Raw genomic sequence first — 19,314 nt, 5'->3', positions numbered from 1 at the left:
TGGCCAGTGCCAGAGTGTACAGGAGGATGTCTGTCAGATGTCACAGCTGCCTCTGCACTCGGGGATTGGTGGAATTGACACAGCAGCCTTGTGATCCCAGCCTGCAGCACACCAATCCTAAGGAACACGAGTGAAGAGAAAGCCAGGGCAGCAAAAGAACTCACACAGCTCTCCAGGATCACCACTGGAGCAGCAGAGGAGGCTCTCCAGGAGGAACACTGCACAGGGCTCCTGCCAGCATGGGAGGGACCCAAAGCCTGGCATCATCACCAAGGTTGCACCCAAACCCTCAATGCCAGTCAGGCTGTGCTGAATGTGTCAAACCAGTCCTGCTCCAGGCAGGAGCTGGTCACATTGCTGGTGGAATCAACGTCCTGCCACAGACTTTCACCAGTTGACCCTGGTGATTCCCTTCAACTGAGCGCCCTTTAAAGGCCAGAAGGAACAGCTGCCTACAAAGGAGGTGGAAAGTCAGGAAGCAAGTGAGAGAAAAACTGTTCCTTTCATGAGGATTCACCTCACTCATCTAAAATGGGAACTCACTTCCTATCGCATCAAGTAATTCCACCCTCCTGAACACAGAAACCAATTAAGGCACAAATGAAAAACACACCCACCTGAGGCAGCTCCTTGTGAGCACAGTTTACTCCTCCAATTGGAATGATGTTGGGCATCAAAGGCCTTGGATACTCTAAGACAAATTCTGACCTCAGGAGCCAAACTGAAGCCTGGCGTAAGAGATCCAGCACAGTCACCTCCCGCTGCAGGAACTCCGAAGCCAGTTTTGAGTAGGGTTCAAAGGCAAAATCACAGATAAAAAGATCTGGGATGTCATGGAGCAGATTCTTCGCCCGCTGGAGAAAGCTCATGTGGTCTGTAAGTTGCGTAAATCCCCTGGGGACATAGGAAGGGGGTCTGGGACACTGAGTGGCTTCAAAATCCAAACCACACGGGACTCCTCGGAGGAAATACACGGCAGGAAGTGAAAGATGCTGCGCCAGGATCGCCCCACAGAGTACGACAGGGTCTGTAAGGAGGGCATCGAACTTGCTCTCCTCAAGGTACCTGATGAGCTCCTTGTTTTGCAGGAGATGTCGACAGCTGGTGACCCCAAAGTTAGTGATTCTTTTAATACCTTTGTACGCTTTAACAAATCTTTCCAGAAAAGATCCTTGTTCAAATGAAAAATGAAAAAAAGCCTGGAATTCTTGCTTCAAGTCTTCCTGTGTGTAGGGGACCGAGTACCTTTTCATCACAAAGTTCTTCGATGGTTTGATGTGCATAGTGACTTCAGGTGCCACCACCACCACCTCGTGTCCCTTCTGCCCGAGAACGTCCAGCACTTCCCGCATGCTGAGCCAGTGGCTCCCCTCCACTGGCACCACCAGGAGCTTCCCAGCAGCAGCCAGACCCAGCAGGGACAGGAGCAGAACCACAGCTCGAGGAGATGCTCTGAGCCCCGGGGCCATTCCTGCAGGGATCGGGCGAGTGCCACCACAGAGGAAGATCCCCAGCTTAGTGATTTTAAGCGATCTGGTCGCTGGTTTTTATGGATGATCTTTAGACTTATTTGCATTTGGTAAATGTATAATCACGGACACGGCAAAGATGGCAGAAAATCTTTTAAAGTTCAGACACAAATCAGGGCAGGATCTGCCCTGGGAAACACCCTCCTCTTTGTATTGGAGGAACACCAGGTTAGGAGGAACACTGCCTGGTTACATCGGGAGGAGGTCAGGAAGTCCAAGGTGCAGCTGGAGCTGAACATTGCAAGGGGTGAAAACAACAACAAGAAGGCCTGCTACGGGTCTGTCAGCCAGAACAGGAAGGTCAAAAGAAGTGTATCCCCCCTGAAAAGCAAGACTGGGAAACTGGTAACAATGGACAAGGTGAAGGCAGAGGGACTCAAGAACTTTCTTCCCTCTGTTTTCACTGGCAACCTCTCTTCCCACACCTCTCAAGTGGACAGACAGCAAGATGGGGCTGGGGGAGCAAAATTCCCCTCACTGTAAGAGAAGATCACGTTGGTGACCACTTGAGGAACCCAAACATAAGGGCACCTGATGACCCAAACACATGGGACCCCATGAGATGCATCCCAGAGTCCTGAGGGAATGGGTTGATGGAATTGCAAGGCACTCTCCATGGTATTTGAGAAGTCCTGGCAGTCAGGTGAAGTCCTGGGTAACTGGGAAAAGGGAAACATTGCACCCACCTTTAAAAAGGACAGAAAGGAATCCCCTGGGAACTACCAACCGGTCAGCCTCAACTTTGTGCCTGGGAAGATCATGGAACAGACCCTCCTAGAAGCTTCTAAGGAAATGAGGGATCCTTCAACAAATTGTCTGCTCAAAAGAGCTAATTAACAGATCATTGATTTTCCAAACAAGAATTTTCAGTATAAAATAATCCCTCCCCTCCTGCCAGTCCATATAATTTTCTATTTGCAAAAGATTAGAAAAAATATTAAAGCTTCACATGGGAAACAGTCTGGACTCTTCATCTGTTTTATATCATGACACTGAGGAAAATGAAAAATTGGCTATCAAAGTTCATTTCCCTGCAAGGCCTCTTTTTGGAAGGATGAAGTAGGGGCTGGAAGGAGGAAGGACACGGGCATGGCTTTGGCCAGCTGTCGCTAAAACTGAATTAGCAACTCAGAAATACCATTTGAGATGAGTCTGGGAAGAGTTTGCCCCTGAGCCATGAAAGCAAACAACTTTAATGAACAGGCAGGATTTGCAGACAAGCCCTAATAATGGAAATTATTGCACAGAAGCAATTTTGACAATAGAATCATTTAGTACGGAGATCAATAGCCTACACCAGAATATTTTTAAGTGGAAGGCAGCAAAAAGCTGCTGCAGATGCAGCTGCTGCCAGAGCAACCAGAGCATTATCTACCACTTGGTGCATTATGGTGCTTCATTTCTAAATTATGAACGGGTGGGTCTATTAAGCAAAGAGATTCCCTGCTTTTAAAAATCAATTGTGAAAGCAAAACCAATTCATGTACAGAATTACAGACGCACAAAGCATTAAACATTCATGTAGTTTACCACGGCAATCACTGACCTGAGATAATGGCTTTTTCTCTCCGCAGTTTAGACCTTCAGTAAAAACTACGCTGGGCATCAATGGCATGGGATACTCAAACACAAAATCCATTCTTCCAAGCCAAATGGATCCATGGCATAAGACCTCCTTCAGTGTTACTTGTTTGTGAAGAACACTAGAGGCCAGAAGTTCAAATGGCAAATAGGCAAAACTGCAAAGAAAGGAATCTATGGACTTGAGAACTGAGTTCTCCACATGCTGGACAAACGTCATGTGGTCTGAGCTGTCCGTAAACGTTCTTGGGACGTAGGAAGGCAGGTCTGGGCACTGAGCAACCTGCAAATCTGAACTGCACGGAAATCCCTGCAGAGAGAAAACAGACGGGACAGAGAGATGCAGAGCCAGGATTTGTCCGCATGGTACAAGAGGATCCGTGAGAACAGCGTCGAATTCACTGCTTTGGAGATACTGCATCAGATCCCTGTTGTGCAGCAAACTGCCGCAGGAGGAGGTGTAGAGATTGGAGATGAGCGGGACTTTCTCAAGGAGAGCAGTAATTCTTTCACAAAAAGGTTTTCTCTCAAACAGATCATTCCCGAGGGAGTGCACGCGTGCTCTCATCTCTTCCCTGCCTAAGGGCACTGGGTACCTTTTGAGGGTGTGATATTCGGATGCCTCCACGCTTGAGTTCACTTCTGGTGCCACGGTGACAATTTGGTGGCCTTTCTGGCTGAGGGCCACCAGCAGCGAGCGCAGGCTGAGCCAGTGACTCTCATCCATGGGCACCACCAGCAGCCTCCCACCGCCGGCTGAGCACAGCAGGGACAGGAAAAGCAGAGCTGAGCCTGAGGAGCTGTATTTACCCACAGGAGCCATGTTCCTAGAAATCCAAACTGCATCCACCCCGACCTAGCAGCTTTTAAATATAGCCACAGCTCCCTGCCAGATTCCCACATTCCCCCTTAACGACCCGGCTGCCCCAGCAGAACCATTCACTGGTAACCATTCAAGGCATTGATGAACCATTGAAGTGATAAATGAATTTGGGTTGGGCAGAACTGGGCTGGGTATGTGAGGCTTCCTTCCGCTTCAACCTGTGCTGATTGATGTTAGATTGAAAGTAAAATAAAATTTTGGCTTTGCCAAAATAAAACCCCAAGAATAGTGCTGGCACTTGAAAGTAACCAGGCTTGCTGAAAGCAGGTATAAAATGGTTTATTTCTTTCCTTCTTTTTGAGAAGCATTTTACAGCTGCTCTGAAATGCTTGGCGAGTTTATGTTTAAAATTATACAATTGTGCCACTCTACAGCACAGTATCTGTGTAAACCCTCAGGAGGAGGCTCTGGGATTTACACACGGCTCAGCACTGGAGCCAGGAACACCACCAGGTACGAACTGAATCCACTGGAGGAGCAGACGGGTTTGCATCAGTGAAGGAAAACCACTGAGCTGATGCTGTCACGCACAACACTCCTTGTTCTCACCCTGACCTATCTCTCTCCATCATTTTCTCCTTCCAGGAGCAATAGGAAGAAATCAGGGGTGAACAATCAGTATTTTCGCAATAAATATTGCTGCTGGACTATGATCTTTACCCCCTGGGGGGGGAAAAAAAAAAAAAAAAAAGAGAGAGAGCCTTGCCTGTGGAGAAGAGTTTGGTTCCAAGCTGGAGCTGCTCCGTGGCTTTGCCCGCAGGCAGGACGTCCTGCTGCTTTCCCAGAGGATCTGCCTGACATTGTCCCTGAGGAGCTGTTAAGCCGCTCTGATGGACAGAACAGACTGGGAAAAGCACTGCCCTGATAAGAGGGGCTCGGGAACAACTTGCAAGAGACTTCTGTGAGAAAGCAGAGCAACAGAAACAAACAACTCAGTGCTGGCATCAGGGACGTGCAGGAGTGAAGCAAAGCCCGAGGGTAGGGCAGGTTGGCTCTGGGGAGGGTGGAGAAAGCAAATCTCTTTTCTTGTGAAGCTTCTCTCCTTCATGTTCACAAAAGCCTAAGAATCTGAGGGAAGAGTAAGAGAAGAGTGGTGATAGCAGGAGGAATCCATTCCCGAGGGCTCTGGGAAGGCTGGCAAGTGAAAAAAGTTCGAGGGAAGACGAGAGGAGAGTTTGTTGATTTTCAAGTAATGTTCACAAAGATAAAACTTCATCCTTTTTAGGAAACCAAGTGATTTATTGCTGAGACAATAAATCAGCAATATTTGACACTAACTAAATATGACACTAACTACAGATCCATCATTGCTGAGGAGAGTTCCCTACTCCTTTATCTCCTCTTCCACCTAATCCCTGGCTGACAGCACAAGCAAGCACAAATACACGTTGCACGCAGCTAATGTACATCCTGAGCACCACTGAGCTACTCAGGGGCTTTTTATACCACGGATTCCCCAGAAACCACCCATCAACGTTTCCCCATCCAAACTGGATGCCTCCTAAAATTGCAGCTGAGACTTCAGCTCTTTGTCATGGAAAGCTGTTACACCAAAACCTTCACACGAAATATGAGCCTTTGACTCCAAAGCTGCTGGTGCATAAAAGAGAATGTGATGCTCTTGCACATCACCCAGTGAGTTACTTTTCTGACTAGATAAGCAGCTAATGGTCTTGAAGAAATATTCTCCTGCCTTTTACGTGAGGCAAAGAATTATTGGAAGAGCTGTTATAACTCACTTTTTTCTTGCCTGAGGATTTGTGTGCCTGATTTCAGCTGGAATTAAACACAACACAGCACATGATGGCCTCACCAAACAAAATCCCCATGTTGAGCAAACCCAAAGTAAGGAGGTGGAATGACATCTTGTGCTCCTGGCCTGGTTTTTATGTGGACTGGCTGTACAGAAAGCCTTAAGCTAAATTATGTCCTTAGGTAAAATCTCAGAATGGTTTGGGTTGGAAGAGACCTTAAAAACCATCCCTTTCTACCCCCTGCCATGGGCAGGGACACCTCCCACTGTCCCAGGCTGCTCCAAGCCCCAATGTCCAGCCTGGCCTTGGACACTGCCAGGGATCCAGGGGCAGCCACAGCTGCTCTGGGCACCTGGTGCCACGGCCTCACTGCCCTCACAGGGAAGAATTTTTTCCCAATATCCCATCCAATCCTGTCCTCTGGCAGTGGGAATCTATTCCCCTTGTCCCGTCACTCCAGGCTCTTGTAAATAGTCTCTCTCCAAGAGAGAGATGAGATACATCCCTATCAAATACCTCATTGGATCGTGCAGGTGTGTGACTGCCACAACCCTTCCCAGCCAGCCACTGACCTGAGATAAGGGCTTCTTCTGTCCACAGTGGATGCCTCCAATGAAAACCATGTTGGGCATGACAGGCATGGGATACTCAAAGACAAAGTCGATTCTCTTCAGCCAGACGGATCCATGACTTAAAAGCTCCGTCATTGTCACCGGCTTTTGGAGGAACTCCGAGGCCAGCTCTTCGAACGGAGCATAGGCAATACTGCAGCTGAAGGACTCGGAAAGGGCAATCAGGAAGTTCTTCACCCTCTCGGAGAACGTCATGTGGTCCGTGTAGACCGAGAACATGCGTGGGATGTAGGAGGGCGGGTCCGGGCTCTGAGCCGCATGAACGTCTATGGCACACGGAACCATCCGCAGGAAGAAAACACTGGGGATGGAGAAGTGCAGGGCAATGATCTGCCCACAAGGTGACACGGGATCCGTGAATATGACATCGAAGTGACTGTCTCCAATGTACTTCATCAGCTCCTGGTTGTACAGCAAGGACTTGCAGGAAGCTTGAAACATGACCCCGCCCTTCCGGTAATCTCCCAAAACCTTCCAGAATCTCACCAGGAAAGGCTCTTGGCTGAAACATCTTGCAGCACTGGCGTGTATGTGTTCTTCCATATCCTCCTTCTTGAACGGCACAGGGTAGGTTTTCGTCTTGTAGAAATCCGAGGAATCAATCAGGAGCGTGCTGTCCGGTGCCACAACCACGATTTCATGCCCTCTCTTGCTCAGCTCGACCAGCACTTTCCTCATGCTGAGCCAGTGGCTGCCCTCCATGGGGATCACCAGCAGCTTCCCGGCGCCGGCCGGGCTCAGGAGGCACAGGAAGGGGAGAAGCAGTGCCACCAGCATGGTGTGGACTGTGCAGAGAGGAACCCTGGCACGGGAGAGGCCGGAGTGCTCTGCTGGCTTTTGTAGCCGTCCTCCACCTCTGCCCTTTTGACTCACCTCCCATTTCAGGTCCGCACACCTTTGCACGCAACAAGGTCGCGGCAAGTAATAAATGATTATGAAAGGTTCAGAGCACGTTTGGACTTCAAAGGTGGCTTTGCGTGAGCCAGGAAAGGTGTGTCACCTTCACACACGCCAGGCTAAGGTTATTGGGTCAATGCCACCTTCTTCCCTCAGCAGGTTTTTTTAAGGTTTGTGGCACTTCTTGCCACTGATGCCTTAGGTTTTAACTTTTCCATTTTTCACATCCCGCACTGCCTGGTGTGTGACTCTGAAGTTTCTCATAGCCTGTTGACTTCTGCTCTCTCATGCCAGGCAGACATAACAAAGCCTCTCCAAGGACACTCAGACTGTCCTAGACCCAAAAGTATAAACCAAAAGCTTCTAAGGGGGGCAAGCGGAGGGAAGATTAAATTATTAAACTGAAGCTTTAATTGGAGAATTAACCCTGCTATGCATATGAACCAAACTTAAAAAGTGTGAAAAGCTGGACCTGTTGTCCATCTTGGGGTCCATCTTGGCAGTAGCCTCTGGCTCCCCAGGGGGTACCTTTGAAGGCCTTTGAAATAAATACCTCTTTTATTCCCTTACTCCTGTCCAGTCTCTGTTTCTCTCAAGGCATCACCACCAGCCCATCACCCCCAAGGTCTGACAACAAAATGCAGGGAAAATCCATGGAAAAAAATGCACCCACAGAGTGGGTGGGCAGAAACACTGCTGACCACACATGGGAGGATTGAGCCTATAAAGAGAGCCCTGAAATTACCCTTTTCCATCAGTGCCACTGAAGGCTGACAGAGTTGTCACAGACTGAGGTAATTTAGCATTTTTGAAAGCATTTTCTTTTCTAATGAAATTGATAAAAGTTGTACAGTGAAGCATAACTTATAGTAAAGATAAATATGAGAAATCAGTGTTGCAATACCTGGATTTTGGTTTTGTTTGGGGTTTTTTTCAGTAGCCAAAACCAGTTGGCACCCTTGAGAGAAATTAGTTTTTCTTTATGCAAACTTGCATTTTTTCGAAGATAAGCAGCCAACAGAAAATCTTTACTCATCTCCCTATATACCTTTCACCTAACCCCTTATCCTATCAGGTATAAAATGAAGTTGCAAAAGAGCAGTTCACCCTTGTACCCCAGATAACAAAAACCAACACCACCTTCCACAAAGGCATGAGTCGTTCATGGCCAATGAAGGGTCAGTTCATGACCAGTGCTGGGGTCAGTTCATGATCCCAACCCTGTGTGTCCAGATCCTTCTTGGTTATAAATTGCTGGGGGTTTAATGCTGGTGATTACCACTCATAAAAGTTTATAAGCAGGTCAATATGGGAAACAATTTCCTTCTCCAGGGTATTCCAGGCTCTTCATCCTTGCTGGAGCTTTCTTTCCCATGCAGTTTCTGCATGTTCCTTCCCAAGCCTAGTGGGAAACCTTGGACTTTGCTGAGAGGCTGCCCTCCAAAAGGAACAGCAGCTCCATCACCCACACTGATCCCAACATGGATTAACTTAATGGGAATTTTCAAGCAGCTCAGAGGAAGGAGATGCACAGAAGATCGGCCATGACCTCAGACAAGGCTGCCAAATGAACACTGGAATGTTGGTACACAAAAACCCAAAGAGAAATTTAGAGAAGATATCCATACCCTAAAAAGCTTAAAACCCAATTCAATAGCCTACAAAAGTAGGGGAGGATGGAACTGAAGATAATTTCTTTTTGGGATTAGATACTGACACCTTGATGATAAAGGCAGATGGAAAGGAATCGATCTGGTTGATGGCTGTGATAGGAAATGGGTAAAATCTTCAGTCCTATAACCTCCACTGTGGATGAAAGGAGAAGAGATATATGGAAGTATGGACAGACAGTCCATGAGACAGCTGGGAAAGGAGGACTTCAAAATTCTTCGGTTCAACAAAGGATCTTATCATTTCCATAAAAGCTACACGTCACCTAAATTGTCCTAATTAAGCCTGATAAGGCTTTAGGTTTGCCAGGATGTGATATAATCTGAATGCTGGATACTAGGAAATAACATTTCTGCATCATGCAGGATTTCTCTCTTTAAGCACCAAGCTGTTGTCAGTCAGGATTTGATGTAAGGATGTGAGTGACATCCCCTGCCCAGGATGGCAGGGGGTTAGAATGAGATAATCCTGAAGGTCCCTTCCAACCCAAACCATTCTGCCATTCTATGATACATTTACATTTTTGCCCTTTCAGTATAAAAACGGAATTAAAGTTTGTACCTGAGACAGTTTTTTCTTCTGAGCACAGTTAATCCCTCCGATAAATGCCATGTTTGGCATCACTGGTCTCGGGAACTCAAACACAAAATCGTATCTCATCAGCCAGAAAGATCCACGGCTCAGGAGTTCCGTCGCTGTCACTTTCTTTTTGAAAACCTCATATGCAAGTTCTTCAAAGTTAACATAGAGAGGCTTACAGTAAAAGAGCTCCAGCAGATGGACCAGCATGTTCTTCACCCTTTGGGAAAACGTCATGCTGTCTGAATTATCCAGGAATAATCTGGGGACATAGGAAGGAGGGCTTGGACACTGGGTAGCAGCAGAATCCATCCCACAGGGAAAGCCCCGCAGGAAGTAGACGGAAGGAATGGAAAGATACTCAGCCACCAAGGGCCCACACATCAGGATGGGATCCGTGAAAATCACGTCAAATTTGCCCTCTTTCAAGTACTGCATCAGCTCCTCGTTCCGCAGAAGGCTCTTACAGTTGGTGAAAAAGACCGAGGAGATTTCTATTGTGCTTTGATACGAGGTGAGAACAACATTCAGAACAGATTGTTCAATAAAATGAGCATTAACATAGGTCTTGAGCACTTCACCCAAGTACTCGTCTGTGTAAGGTATTGGATACACTTTCACTGTGTAGTTCTGAGGCTCCTTTGACTTCATGTACAGACTGGTTGAGGGTACAAGCACAACCACTTCGTGCCCCTTTTGCTGCAGTTTCTCCACTACTGGGCGCATGCTGAGCCAGTGACTCCCATCCTGAGGTACCACCAGGATCTTTCCACCTTCAGCCAGGATTAAAGACGATGTCAGGAGGAGAAATATCCATGTACCACGGTAACAAAGAGCCATTTCGGTGGCAGTGAATCAGAGAGCTCTGCTCCAGACGGATCCACGCAGTCCTTTATGTGACAGTCCATGCAACTAAGCAGGGAATTTATTTGCCACAGAAATTAATATTTAACTTCCCAGTACAGTTGTGGTTAGCCTGTGACATTGCAGATGTCTGTGGAAGGGAAAGGAAGCCACGTCCTTAGTAAAACATTTGTACTTTCTGTTAGTGTGTAAGCTTGGAAGTCTGTCAGTACATGACACTAAGAGCAGGGGTGTCATGTTGTAAAAATAATTGTGGTTAAAACCATTGACCTGGTAAATAGTGGGCGAGAAAATAATAAAAACACACCCAGCAGAATGGCTGCAACTCCATTCCTGAGGACACGAGGCTGATGTTAAATTCCCACTCACTGGAAGCAGCCAAATCTGCACCTCTTACGAATATGTCACAGCCACCAGGATGCACCACGCAATCCTAAATCCGAGGAGAACATTCCTGATTGGCTTTCTTCCTCCTGGTACCACACCAAAACAATGAACTAATTGACGGATTCAGGGCAAACAAAGGGAAAGGAGGCCGGCACAGGGACACAAAGAAGGAGTCTTGGTCTTTTGAAAACCCTTTTCATGTATTGTGAGCAAGACAAAATCCAGGAGGAGGTGTGATACCTTATACTAATCCCACTGGTAGCACACACACACACGGAAATCCCCCACAAGCAAACCAGGCTGCTGAGCTCTCCTCCTCTCGCAGACACAGGTGAAGCAAACAACCACATCCAGGTGCCTCCGGGACCTCTTCAGCCAGGAGCTCCTTCCCTCTCCCACATTCCCTTCCGAGCAGCCCAACTCTGATGAGGAGAGATCCTTTCCAGATTAAATTAGCCAGCAAGTCTGTTGGACCTGTGGGTTTGAATCCACTCACAAGGAGGCACAAACAGTCCCTGAAGTTCACATTTCCTGAGGGAGGAACTGATTGCTGAGGTGTTAAGAATAAAATTAGGTGCTAACAGCCCTGCTTGGGTTTGATTAGGGTGGTGTGACCCCTTGCTTGCTGCCATTCGCTGCAATTCCCTGGAACCCTGCAGTGAACCGAGGCCCTCAGGGCTTTGCTGCAGGAATATTTTGTCTTTGAGCGAGTAAAAGCAATGCCCAGCGAAGTCTTTTGGGTGGTGCCAAGGAAGAAGTCCTTGTGGTGAAAAACTATCATCAGCACAAAGTTTTTCCTGTTCTTTTTGTAAGTGGTGGTGGAATTCCCAGCATCCTCAGTCTGGAGAAACAAATCCTTACAGCCTTAGGCAAAGGGATTTTTCTCATGACACCCAGAGGGTGCTGGGACTGCCCTGAGTAGCTCCACTCTGTCACACTGGACAGGGAAAACCAATTTCTGGAGAGGCCCAACACAGGAGAGGTGGGAGAGGCCACAGAATGAAAGCAGGAGACTGAAGAGATTTACAAAAATTTCCCAATAAATGCAGGAAATCTGGATGCAAAGGGTTTATTGCAACTGCCGTGACAAGAGCTGACCAAATGAACTTGGAAGCTGCTGCTTGGTGCATTTTTTACTCTGGACTCAATCTGATTTTCGGTAGCAAAACCAGTTGGCTGAAAACAGCCGAAACAAGTTAATTCCCCTTGACTATAACAGAAACAGTCTCGTGATAGGATGGCCACACTTTCTTACGGACTCCACAGACTCCCTACTTTTTGTACCAGACCATCAGAGCAAAAACCATGGGAAAAGTGAGGCAGCAAAAGAAAGGGCAAGAGAAATTAGAGATGAAGGGAGGACAGATAAAGAAAGGAGGAAGTTCTTCTATTAGCTCAGGATCAGCTGAGGTCAGATCTAAGCTGGGTAATTATTTTTGAGAAAATTAACAGCCAGGCTCATTTTTTCAAGGCAACAGATAAGTTTATACGTGTTTGCTTTTCATTATGAGTAGCAAAGGGCACCTGGACCCCTCTCAGCTCGGAAGGGTGTGGTGCTCGTTAACAGCTCCCGGTTTATGTGTAAACAAGGAGCTGAGGAACTGAGGACTCTGAAGGTGAAGGCCAGGTATCTGCATGGAGGAAAGCTTTCCCCACTGGATACTAAAGGACACCAAGGCTTGGGTGGGCCGGGACTGCAGGTTTGCTTTCCTCTCAGAAGTGATAAAGCTTGTGAGGGTTATTCCAGGGAGCCTCTTGGAGCTCGCAGGGAGGGATGGAGCAGCCTCTCCAGGCTTATCCATGGAGGAATCCTCGTGTAATTGAACCCAGACCCTTTTCTTGGTGCTAAGCAGTGTGTGGCAAATGCAGGTCGGTGGCTGCTGACGGGAACCTGCCTGATCCCCCCTCAGGTTTTTTGCAGTGTGGAGATGCGCTAACTTCAGGGGAAAAGCAAACCGTAAAAGCAATTATAGGAGTTGGAAAGGAATCGAAATTTTTGTGAGAGCAATAAGCAAATCACAGAACACAGATCATTTCCAGGGCAGCTGTTTCCTAAGCCATAAATAGAAACCTTGTGAAAAAGAGAGGATGTGATCCTGAAATTAATGGCTGTATCCTCACAGAAGGGTGACACTGAAGGCTGCTCAGGTAACTTTCATTGGAGCATTTCCTAGCCCTGACTTCTGTAGGGGAAATACCAATTTATTTGATATTTGTAAATCTGATACTCTGACAACCTTTCTAGGTTTTTGTGCACAGACCTCTCTCAAATATTGTACACACCTTGGAGAAGGTGTTCTAATTCAACCAGAAGAGAGAGTTCTTGCAGAAAGGGAAACTGAGGCAGCAGCTCCCTCTGATAGGAGGGGATTTTTGTTGAAAGAACTGTGTTTTACAGCTTCCTTCAATATCTCTTCTGTAAAACATGGGAGATGCAGGGAACGAGAGGAAACTGGAGGCGACAGTGGGACGAACTGCTTGGATAGAGCAGCACTTTTAGGCTGATTCAGTTTAATTGCATCTTTGGAAGGACCAGGTAGAAATGTCTCCTTATCAGAGCTTCCCAGGTGCCGCTGGCTCTGGCTGGAGGGTTTTAAAACAGGACCTGTACTCTTAACCCTTATGCTGGAGAGAAAAAGTTGTTTATTCAGTAGCACTTTTCATTACTTGAGGAGCTACCTACTTAAACCTGGGGTTAGTTCAATGTTTTCAGTTCAGCAGTTGTTTCAGTAAGTATTGGGAGGTTTGGATTAGAAAGAACCAGGGAGAACTTTGGAAGGTGGCTGCAGCTTAAATTCCGGAACTGAACTTTGCTTTGATCGAATCATGCTAACTTTGCTTTGCTGAGCTGGCCAAGAAAGCAACTTTGCATTGACCCTGGCTAAAGATGAGATTGTCACCAGCGTGTCTCAGGGCTCACAGTTTGAGTTTATTTGCAATGTCACCACCAGCCTTCAGGTACTTCTGGAGTCAAGATATTGGCTCTGATTCCTGCCAACCTTGTGTTAAACTTGGCTCACTTGAAGAGTTGGCAACTTGGGATTTCTCTGCCTGTTAACGAAGGTGTAATTGCTGCCAAGACAGATGCCCATGCAAAGTGCAGGACAGGAGGAAATCAGCCTGAGGCAGCTTAGCCAAGGTGTAAACGCAGTTTGTGTTCCCCCAGGCCCAGCCCTGTGGTCTCCTGTTCCCCCACAACCTCTGCAATGATCCTTACAGAATTTAGGATTGAATTCCCAGCTGGATAAGACACGTAGGGCCACTTCTGCACAAGCCTGAGCTCCTTCAGCTCAGAGCAGCTCCTCCACAGGAGCACACTGATACAGTGGAGAGGAGCTCTTACCTGGAATGAGACCACAGTGCTCCATTCCCCTGCCTGTGGAAAACTCTGGAAGTGGTGTAACAGAAAGGAGTGTGGATTCCTTGTCTGATAAAGAATCTGCATTTTGAATCTCTTCTTCTCTCTCCCTCTCCCAGTAATCCTTTTCTTTTCTTACCAGTTGAGCAACAGGTTCAATAGGCTTTGGGGAACTATTTGTTCTCCCAGGATTATGTTTCTGAACAGTAATGAGCAACCCAGGGCTTTACCAGTGTGTGTGAATAGGCAGATTTTATTTCTCCCTTTGACTCACTTTACTCTTGTTTGCACTCTGCTGCTGGGCACTATTCAAAGTAAAATAGGAGAAATTCCCCTGCTGTCTGTAGAAAGCGTAGCTAGGAAAGGAGACCGAAGAAAGGAGAAATGCAGAAGATTTTTCCAGGTGTGGAACATGTGATTTTCACCTAATGGGAGTGTGAAGACAGGAGCCAGCAGGGATAAAACAAGGGCAAGATGTCTCTGCCCTTGTGGCAAAGTTACAAACTCTTTGCAGCTCTGAGATCTTCAGGATATAAAAGCAAAGAGCTACATTGTGCAACCAGCAGGAATTTTTTGCATCTTAAATCTCAAAGGAGTGCCACTCTCAAGAGCCTGACATGAGAGGATGCCTTGGATAGAATATCATTCTAATATTCTACTTTATAATATTATTCTTTGCCTTATTTATCAGGTTCAGAGGGCTCTTCATAAGGCTGTCAAAGAGCATAAAAGAAATCTGAAACAAGAAAGAAAAAGCCCACCCCTTCAGCTCAAAGATATAGTGCAGAGATATTGTGTGGCCACAATTCAGAAGCAAGGGAGCAATTTCCTAGGAAAGAGATTTGTGTCCTGCTTTGTGCCTGGAGAGAAATGCCCGGTGTTATCATTTAAGAGATTACACGGTGACTATCCAAATAGATTGAGATTTCTAGATTAGCTTTAAAAACCCTGCAAAAGAATTCTGGTAAAAGCAAATGTCAAGGAATAGATACAAAAATTTATCTGAGTTCTGCATTCAAGTGTCTTTCACCAAATCCACGACTGTAAGGTTATTTGTTGCGATTTCAGCATGACATTTATGTTTCACCCCCACAAACAGGAGTAACTTAGCACAGACAGCCTGTTTGGAAAGAATCTGTCATGAAAATACAACTAAAGTGAATAAACTGACGCTGATGAGCCTGGAGTTAGAAACAAAAGATGACTCTTGGGTTTTTGGTCAGATGAAAGAAATAGATGTCAGGTTCCATTAAAATGAAATCAAAACTGGATCTGGTTGGTGGATAACACACACTCACTGAGGACAGTAATTTCCATCTGGTAGATGAAATCCCTTTTTGTTGGTTTTGTTAGAAAACCCTCATTAATTCAAGTAAATCTCTATCGAGGTACTTTGATTTCAGCCTGTGGAAAACAACTACCCAAACCTGGCTGAATTAAATCATTACCAGAAATTTAAAAAATAAATCAATAGCGATAAACTTCCTGAAACAACACAGTGGCTTTTCACTGGAAAATGTACAGTTTGGAGGAGAAGGAACATTACCTTAGGCAGTGGCTTCTTCTTGGCACAGTTGATCCCCCCAACAAAGACCATGTTGGGCATCACTGGCCTGACGTAATCGAACACAAAGTCAAACCTCAGGAGCCAAATGGCAGCGGAGTTCACGATGTCCATGAGGGACATGTCCCTCTGAAGAACTTCTGAGGAAAGCTTGAGTGCTTCTCCATAGAAACCATTGCAGTAGTCAAGCTCCAGGAGGGAAATCAGGGCGTTTTCCACCCTCTGGAAAAAAGTCATGCGGTCCGAGTTGAAGGTGAACAGTCTCGGGACGTAGGACAGAGGGCTCGGGCACTGCGGGGCTGCAAAGTGCAGGTTGCACGGGAATCCCCTCATGAAGAACACAAAGGGCAGGGAGAGATGATGGGCCAGGATGGGCCCGCACATGAAGGCCGGGTCTGTCAGGATGGCGTCAAAGCTGCTTTGGTTGAGGAACCTCAGGGTCTCCTGGCTGCGGAACATGTCCTTGCACTGCCCAAAGAAGGTGCTGAAAACGTGCACCGAGGCCTTGTACATTGCCAGGGCGTTCAGGGGGAAAGGCTTCTCTGTCAGGTGCGTGGCGACGTATTCCTGAAAGGAGTTGTCCAGCTCTTCCAGGGTCTGTGTCACCGGGAACGTGACCACCTTGTAGGCCTGCGTCGTCTCTATCTGCCAGCTCACCTCAGGAACCACCACCACCACCTCGTGTCCTCTCTCACTCAGCTTCTCCACCACTTCCTGCATGCTCAGCCAGTGGCTTCCCACCATGGGCACCACCAGGAGCTTCCCTCCGTCCGAGAGGCCGGGCAGGAGGAGGAGGATGGAAATCCAGGCACAGCAAAGCCTCAAAGCCATGCTGCTGTGGCCACAGTAGGGGCTGTGGAAGAGAGTCCTGCAGGTTGTAGCCTGAAGAGACTTTGGAAAGCAACTGATGGGTGGATTCTTTGAGTTGTGCTCTGTGATAATCCTGTAGTTAATGATTCACTGCTTTGAATTGTGGGTGGTTTGCTGTTTTGCCTTCTCCCTCCTTCCTTGGAAAGCCAGATTGGGTGACCCTCTCAGTGCTGAGTCACTGGTGTTCGATGAGCTCCTTGACCTGCTACTTGGATCCCTCAGGACTCCTTGTCTTTGTTGTATCTCGTGTTTCACCTTGGCCAGGACCCAGGGAGGCAAACTGGGTGTGAACAACTCTCAGCACAGCAGTAGCAAATGAATACAGCCTCTCTGTGCTGGAGACACAGATCCTCAGATGATTCCTCCAGGGATGGAGCAGGAGACCCTTAAGGCTCTTGTGAGCCGGCAGGAATCTCCTCGGTGCCAGGGACACCACGAAGAGGTGCTGAGAGAGGCTGGCCTGGCAGCTGAAGCCCAGGTTCTCCCTTTACAGAGCTGTTTCCCAGCCTGGGAGGTGGCCCTCAGGTAGCTGAAAACTCCTCCCCACAGAACTAAGACAAGCACTAAATGTGTTTTAGCAACCAGAGGAGCCTCAGGTTTGAGATCTGACTCAGCAAAGGAGCAGGTTCAGCACAGATGAGATTTCCCAAGATCCATCAGCCTCACAGCATTGCCATTGATGCCAAAACTAAAAATAATGCACCCCAGGATATTCAGAGCCATGCAGCTTCCATCCCTCAGGCACACGACTTATCTCCCTTCGTGCCACAGTCTGTGCACCAAAATGAACTGCATTGTTTTCCTCATATCAGCCTTATTTCTTTTTCTCATTTTACCAATGTCTTTAATTATTTCTTCATGTGGAGAAACTACTGGAAAAGTGGCAGAGAGCAGCTTTCTTTCAGAAAATAAAATATTTGCACTTTAGAGTAGGGGGGAGAAGCTCTGAGGTAAAAGTGACTAAAATTCTCTCTGAACCTTTCATTATAAACTGTAAAGAAAAAGCATAATAATAATAATAATAATGATAGCTACTAAATATATTGAGATTTTTATAAAGCACACTTAGAGCTGGTTGTTGGGGAGCAGCCCAGTTTAGCAAGCAGCATTTTCTCACAGAAAAAGGTTAATTTATGTGTTCTGTGATGGCACCCCAGCTGTTTGCTGAAGTGGGGTGAGGAGAGGGCTGGCGGGGAAATGTCCCGCCCTCCCCTCTCTCCTGATGCAGGATGAATTTTCCATCCAAAGCTTCAGCCTGAGGAGTGGGTGCAAAGGCAATCCCGGGATGGGTGAAGTTAATCAGTACCTCAGTTTGTTTGTGAACTTGCCAAAGGCTCCCTCAGTGGGCCTGATTATCCCAGGTTATCTCAGCCAGGAATTCTGGATGAGCTGGACTTTGCTGGGTTCAAGGCAGGGTGAGGTAAAAGTCACTCCCTGCTTACATGTGAGCAAGGGGACCCAGCTGTTTGGCACCCCAGCTGTTTGCTGAAGTGGGGTGAGGAGAGGGCTGGCGGGGAAATGTCCCGCCCTCCCCTCTCTCCTGATGCAGGATGAATTTTCCATCCAAAGCTTCAGCCTGAGGAGTGGGTGCAAAGGCAATCCCGGGATGGGTGAAGTTAATCAGTACCTCAGTTTGTTTGTGAACTTGCCAAAGGCTCCCTCAGTGGGCCTGATTATCCCAGGTTATCTCAGCCAGGAATTCTGGATGAGCTGGACTTTGCTGGGTTCAAGGCAGGGCGAGGTAAAAGTCACTCCCTGCTTACATGTGAGCAAGGGGACAGTGGGAACGCTGGATTTGGGGCAAAAGTCACAAATTTGGGGGCAGCCCTGTCCCGGGAGGGGCAACAGAGCTGGGGAAGGGGCTAAAAAATCTCCTGAGCTGAGGGAACTGGGGGTGTTCATGGAGAAAAGGAGGCTCAGGGGGGACCTTGTCGCTCTCTACAATTCTCTTGACAGGAGGCAGGTTGGGATTGGGCTCTTCTGCCGTGTCCCAAGGGAAAGGACGAGAGGAAATGGTTTCAAGGTGCACTGGAGTGGGTATTAGAAAAAAGAATTCCCTGGAAGAGTGGTTAAGCACTGGAAGAATTTGCTCAGGGTGGTGGCGGAGTCGCCGTCTCTGGAAGTGTCCATGAGGAGCCTGGATGTGGCACTTGGGGACGTGGTTCGGGGGTGATGATGGCAGTGCTGGGGTGAGGGAGGGACTGGGTGATCCTGGAGGTCTTTTCCAAGCTTGATGATCCTGTCAGGTGCAGGGTGGGCCATTCCAGGCTCAGGAGGGAGTTGTTAGCGTAGCTACAACACACCTGCCAAGGCTGGAATAAATCCATGGCAGGTGGTCCCAAACCCGTCTAATAAATCCATGAAAAGAAAGCCTCAAACCCCTCTAATAAATCCATGGCAGGAGATCCCCAAATCCCTCTAATAAACCCATGGTAGGAGATCCCAAACCTCTCTAATAAATCCATGGCAGGAGATCCCAAACCTCTCTAATAAATCCATGGCAGGAGATCCCCAAACCCCTCTAATAAATCCATGGCAGGAGATCCCCAAACCTTTCTAATAAATCCATGGCGGGAGATCCCAAACCTCTCTAATAAATCCATGGCAGGAGATCCCAAACCTCTCTAATAAACCCATGGCGGGAGGTCCCAAACACCTCTAATAAATCCATGAAAAGAGAGCCTCAAATCCCTCTAATAAATCCATGGCAGGAGATCCCCAAATCCCTCTAATAAATCTATGACA

At 47.4% G+C, this 19,314-nt stretch overlaps 1 protein-coding gene and 1 pseudogene across 5 annotated transcripts in view; both read right to left on the bottom strand.

Moving 5' to 3' along the window:
- The window catches only part of LOC103621848 (UDP-glucuronosyltransferase 1-1-like), a 37,271-nt gene extending 20,661 nt beyond the window's left edge, over nucleotides 1-16,610 (bottom strand). For 2 of the 5 annotated variants that reach the window (XM_017743420.1, XM_017743421.1), the window contains exon 1: nucleotides 1,246-1,524. In XM_017743420.1, the coding sequence (XP_017598909.1) occupies nucleotides 1,246-1,469 (224 nt within the window). In that variant the 5' untranslated portion in view covers nucleotides 1,470-1,524. Of the gene's footprint in view, nucleotides 1-1,223; nucleotides 1,525-9,508; nucleotides 10,399-15,681 lie in introns of those variants that run through there. The other 3 variants (XM_017743422.1, XM_017743417.1, XM_017743419.1) reach the window with 3 other exon arrangements.
- Nucleotides 6,160-7,526, bottom strand: LOC103621869 (annotated as a pseudogene).
- Nucleotides 16,611-19,314: the final 2,704 nt, after the last annotated feature.

This window comes from Corvus brachyrhynchos, unplaced genomic scaffold (assembly GCF_000691975.1).
Source record: "Corvus brachyrhynchos isolate BGI_N302 unplaced genomic scaffold, ASM69197v1 scaffold79, whole genome shotgun sequence".
Taxonomy (NCBI): domain Eukaryota; kingdom Metazoa; phylum Chordata; class Aves; order Passeriformes; family Corvidae; genus Corvus; species Corvus brachyrhynchos.
Note: the sequence above shows the minus strand (reverse complement) of the source record. Positions and strands in the feature narration are given on the sequence as shown.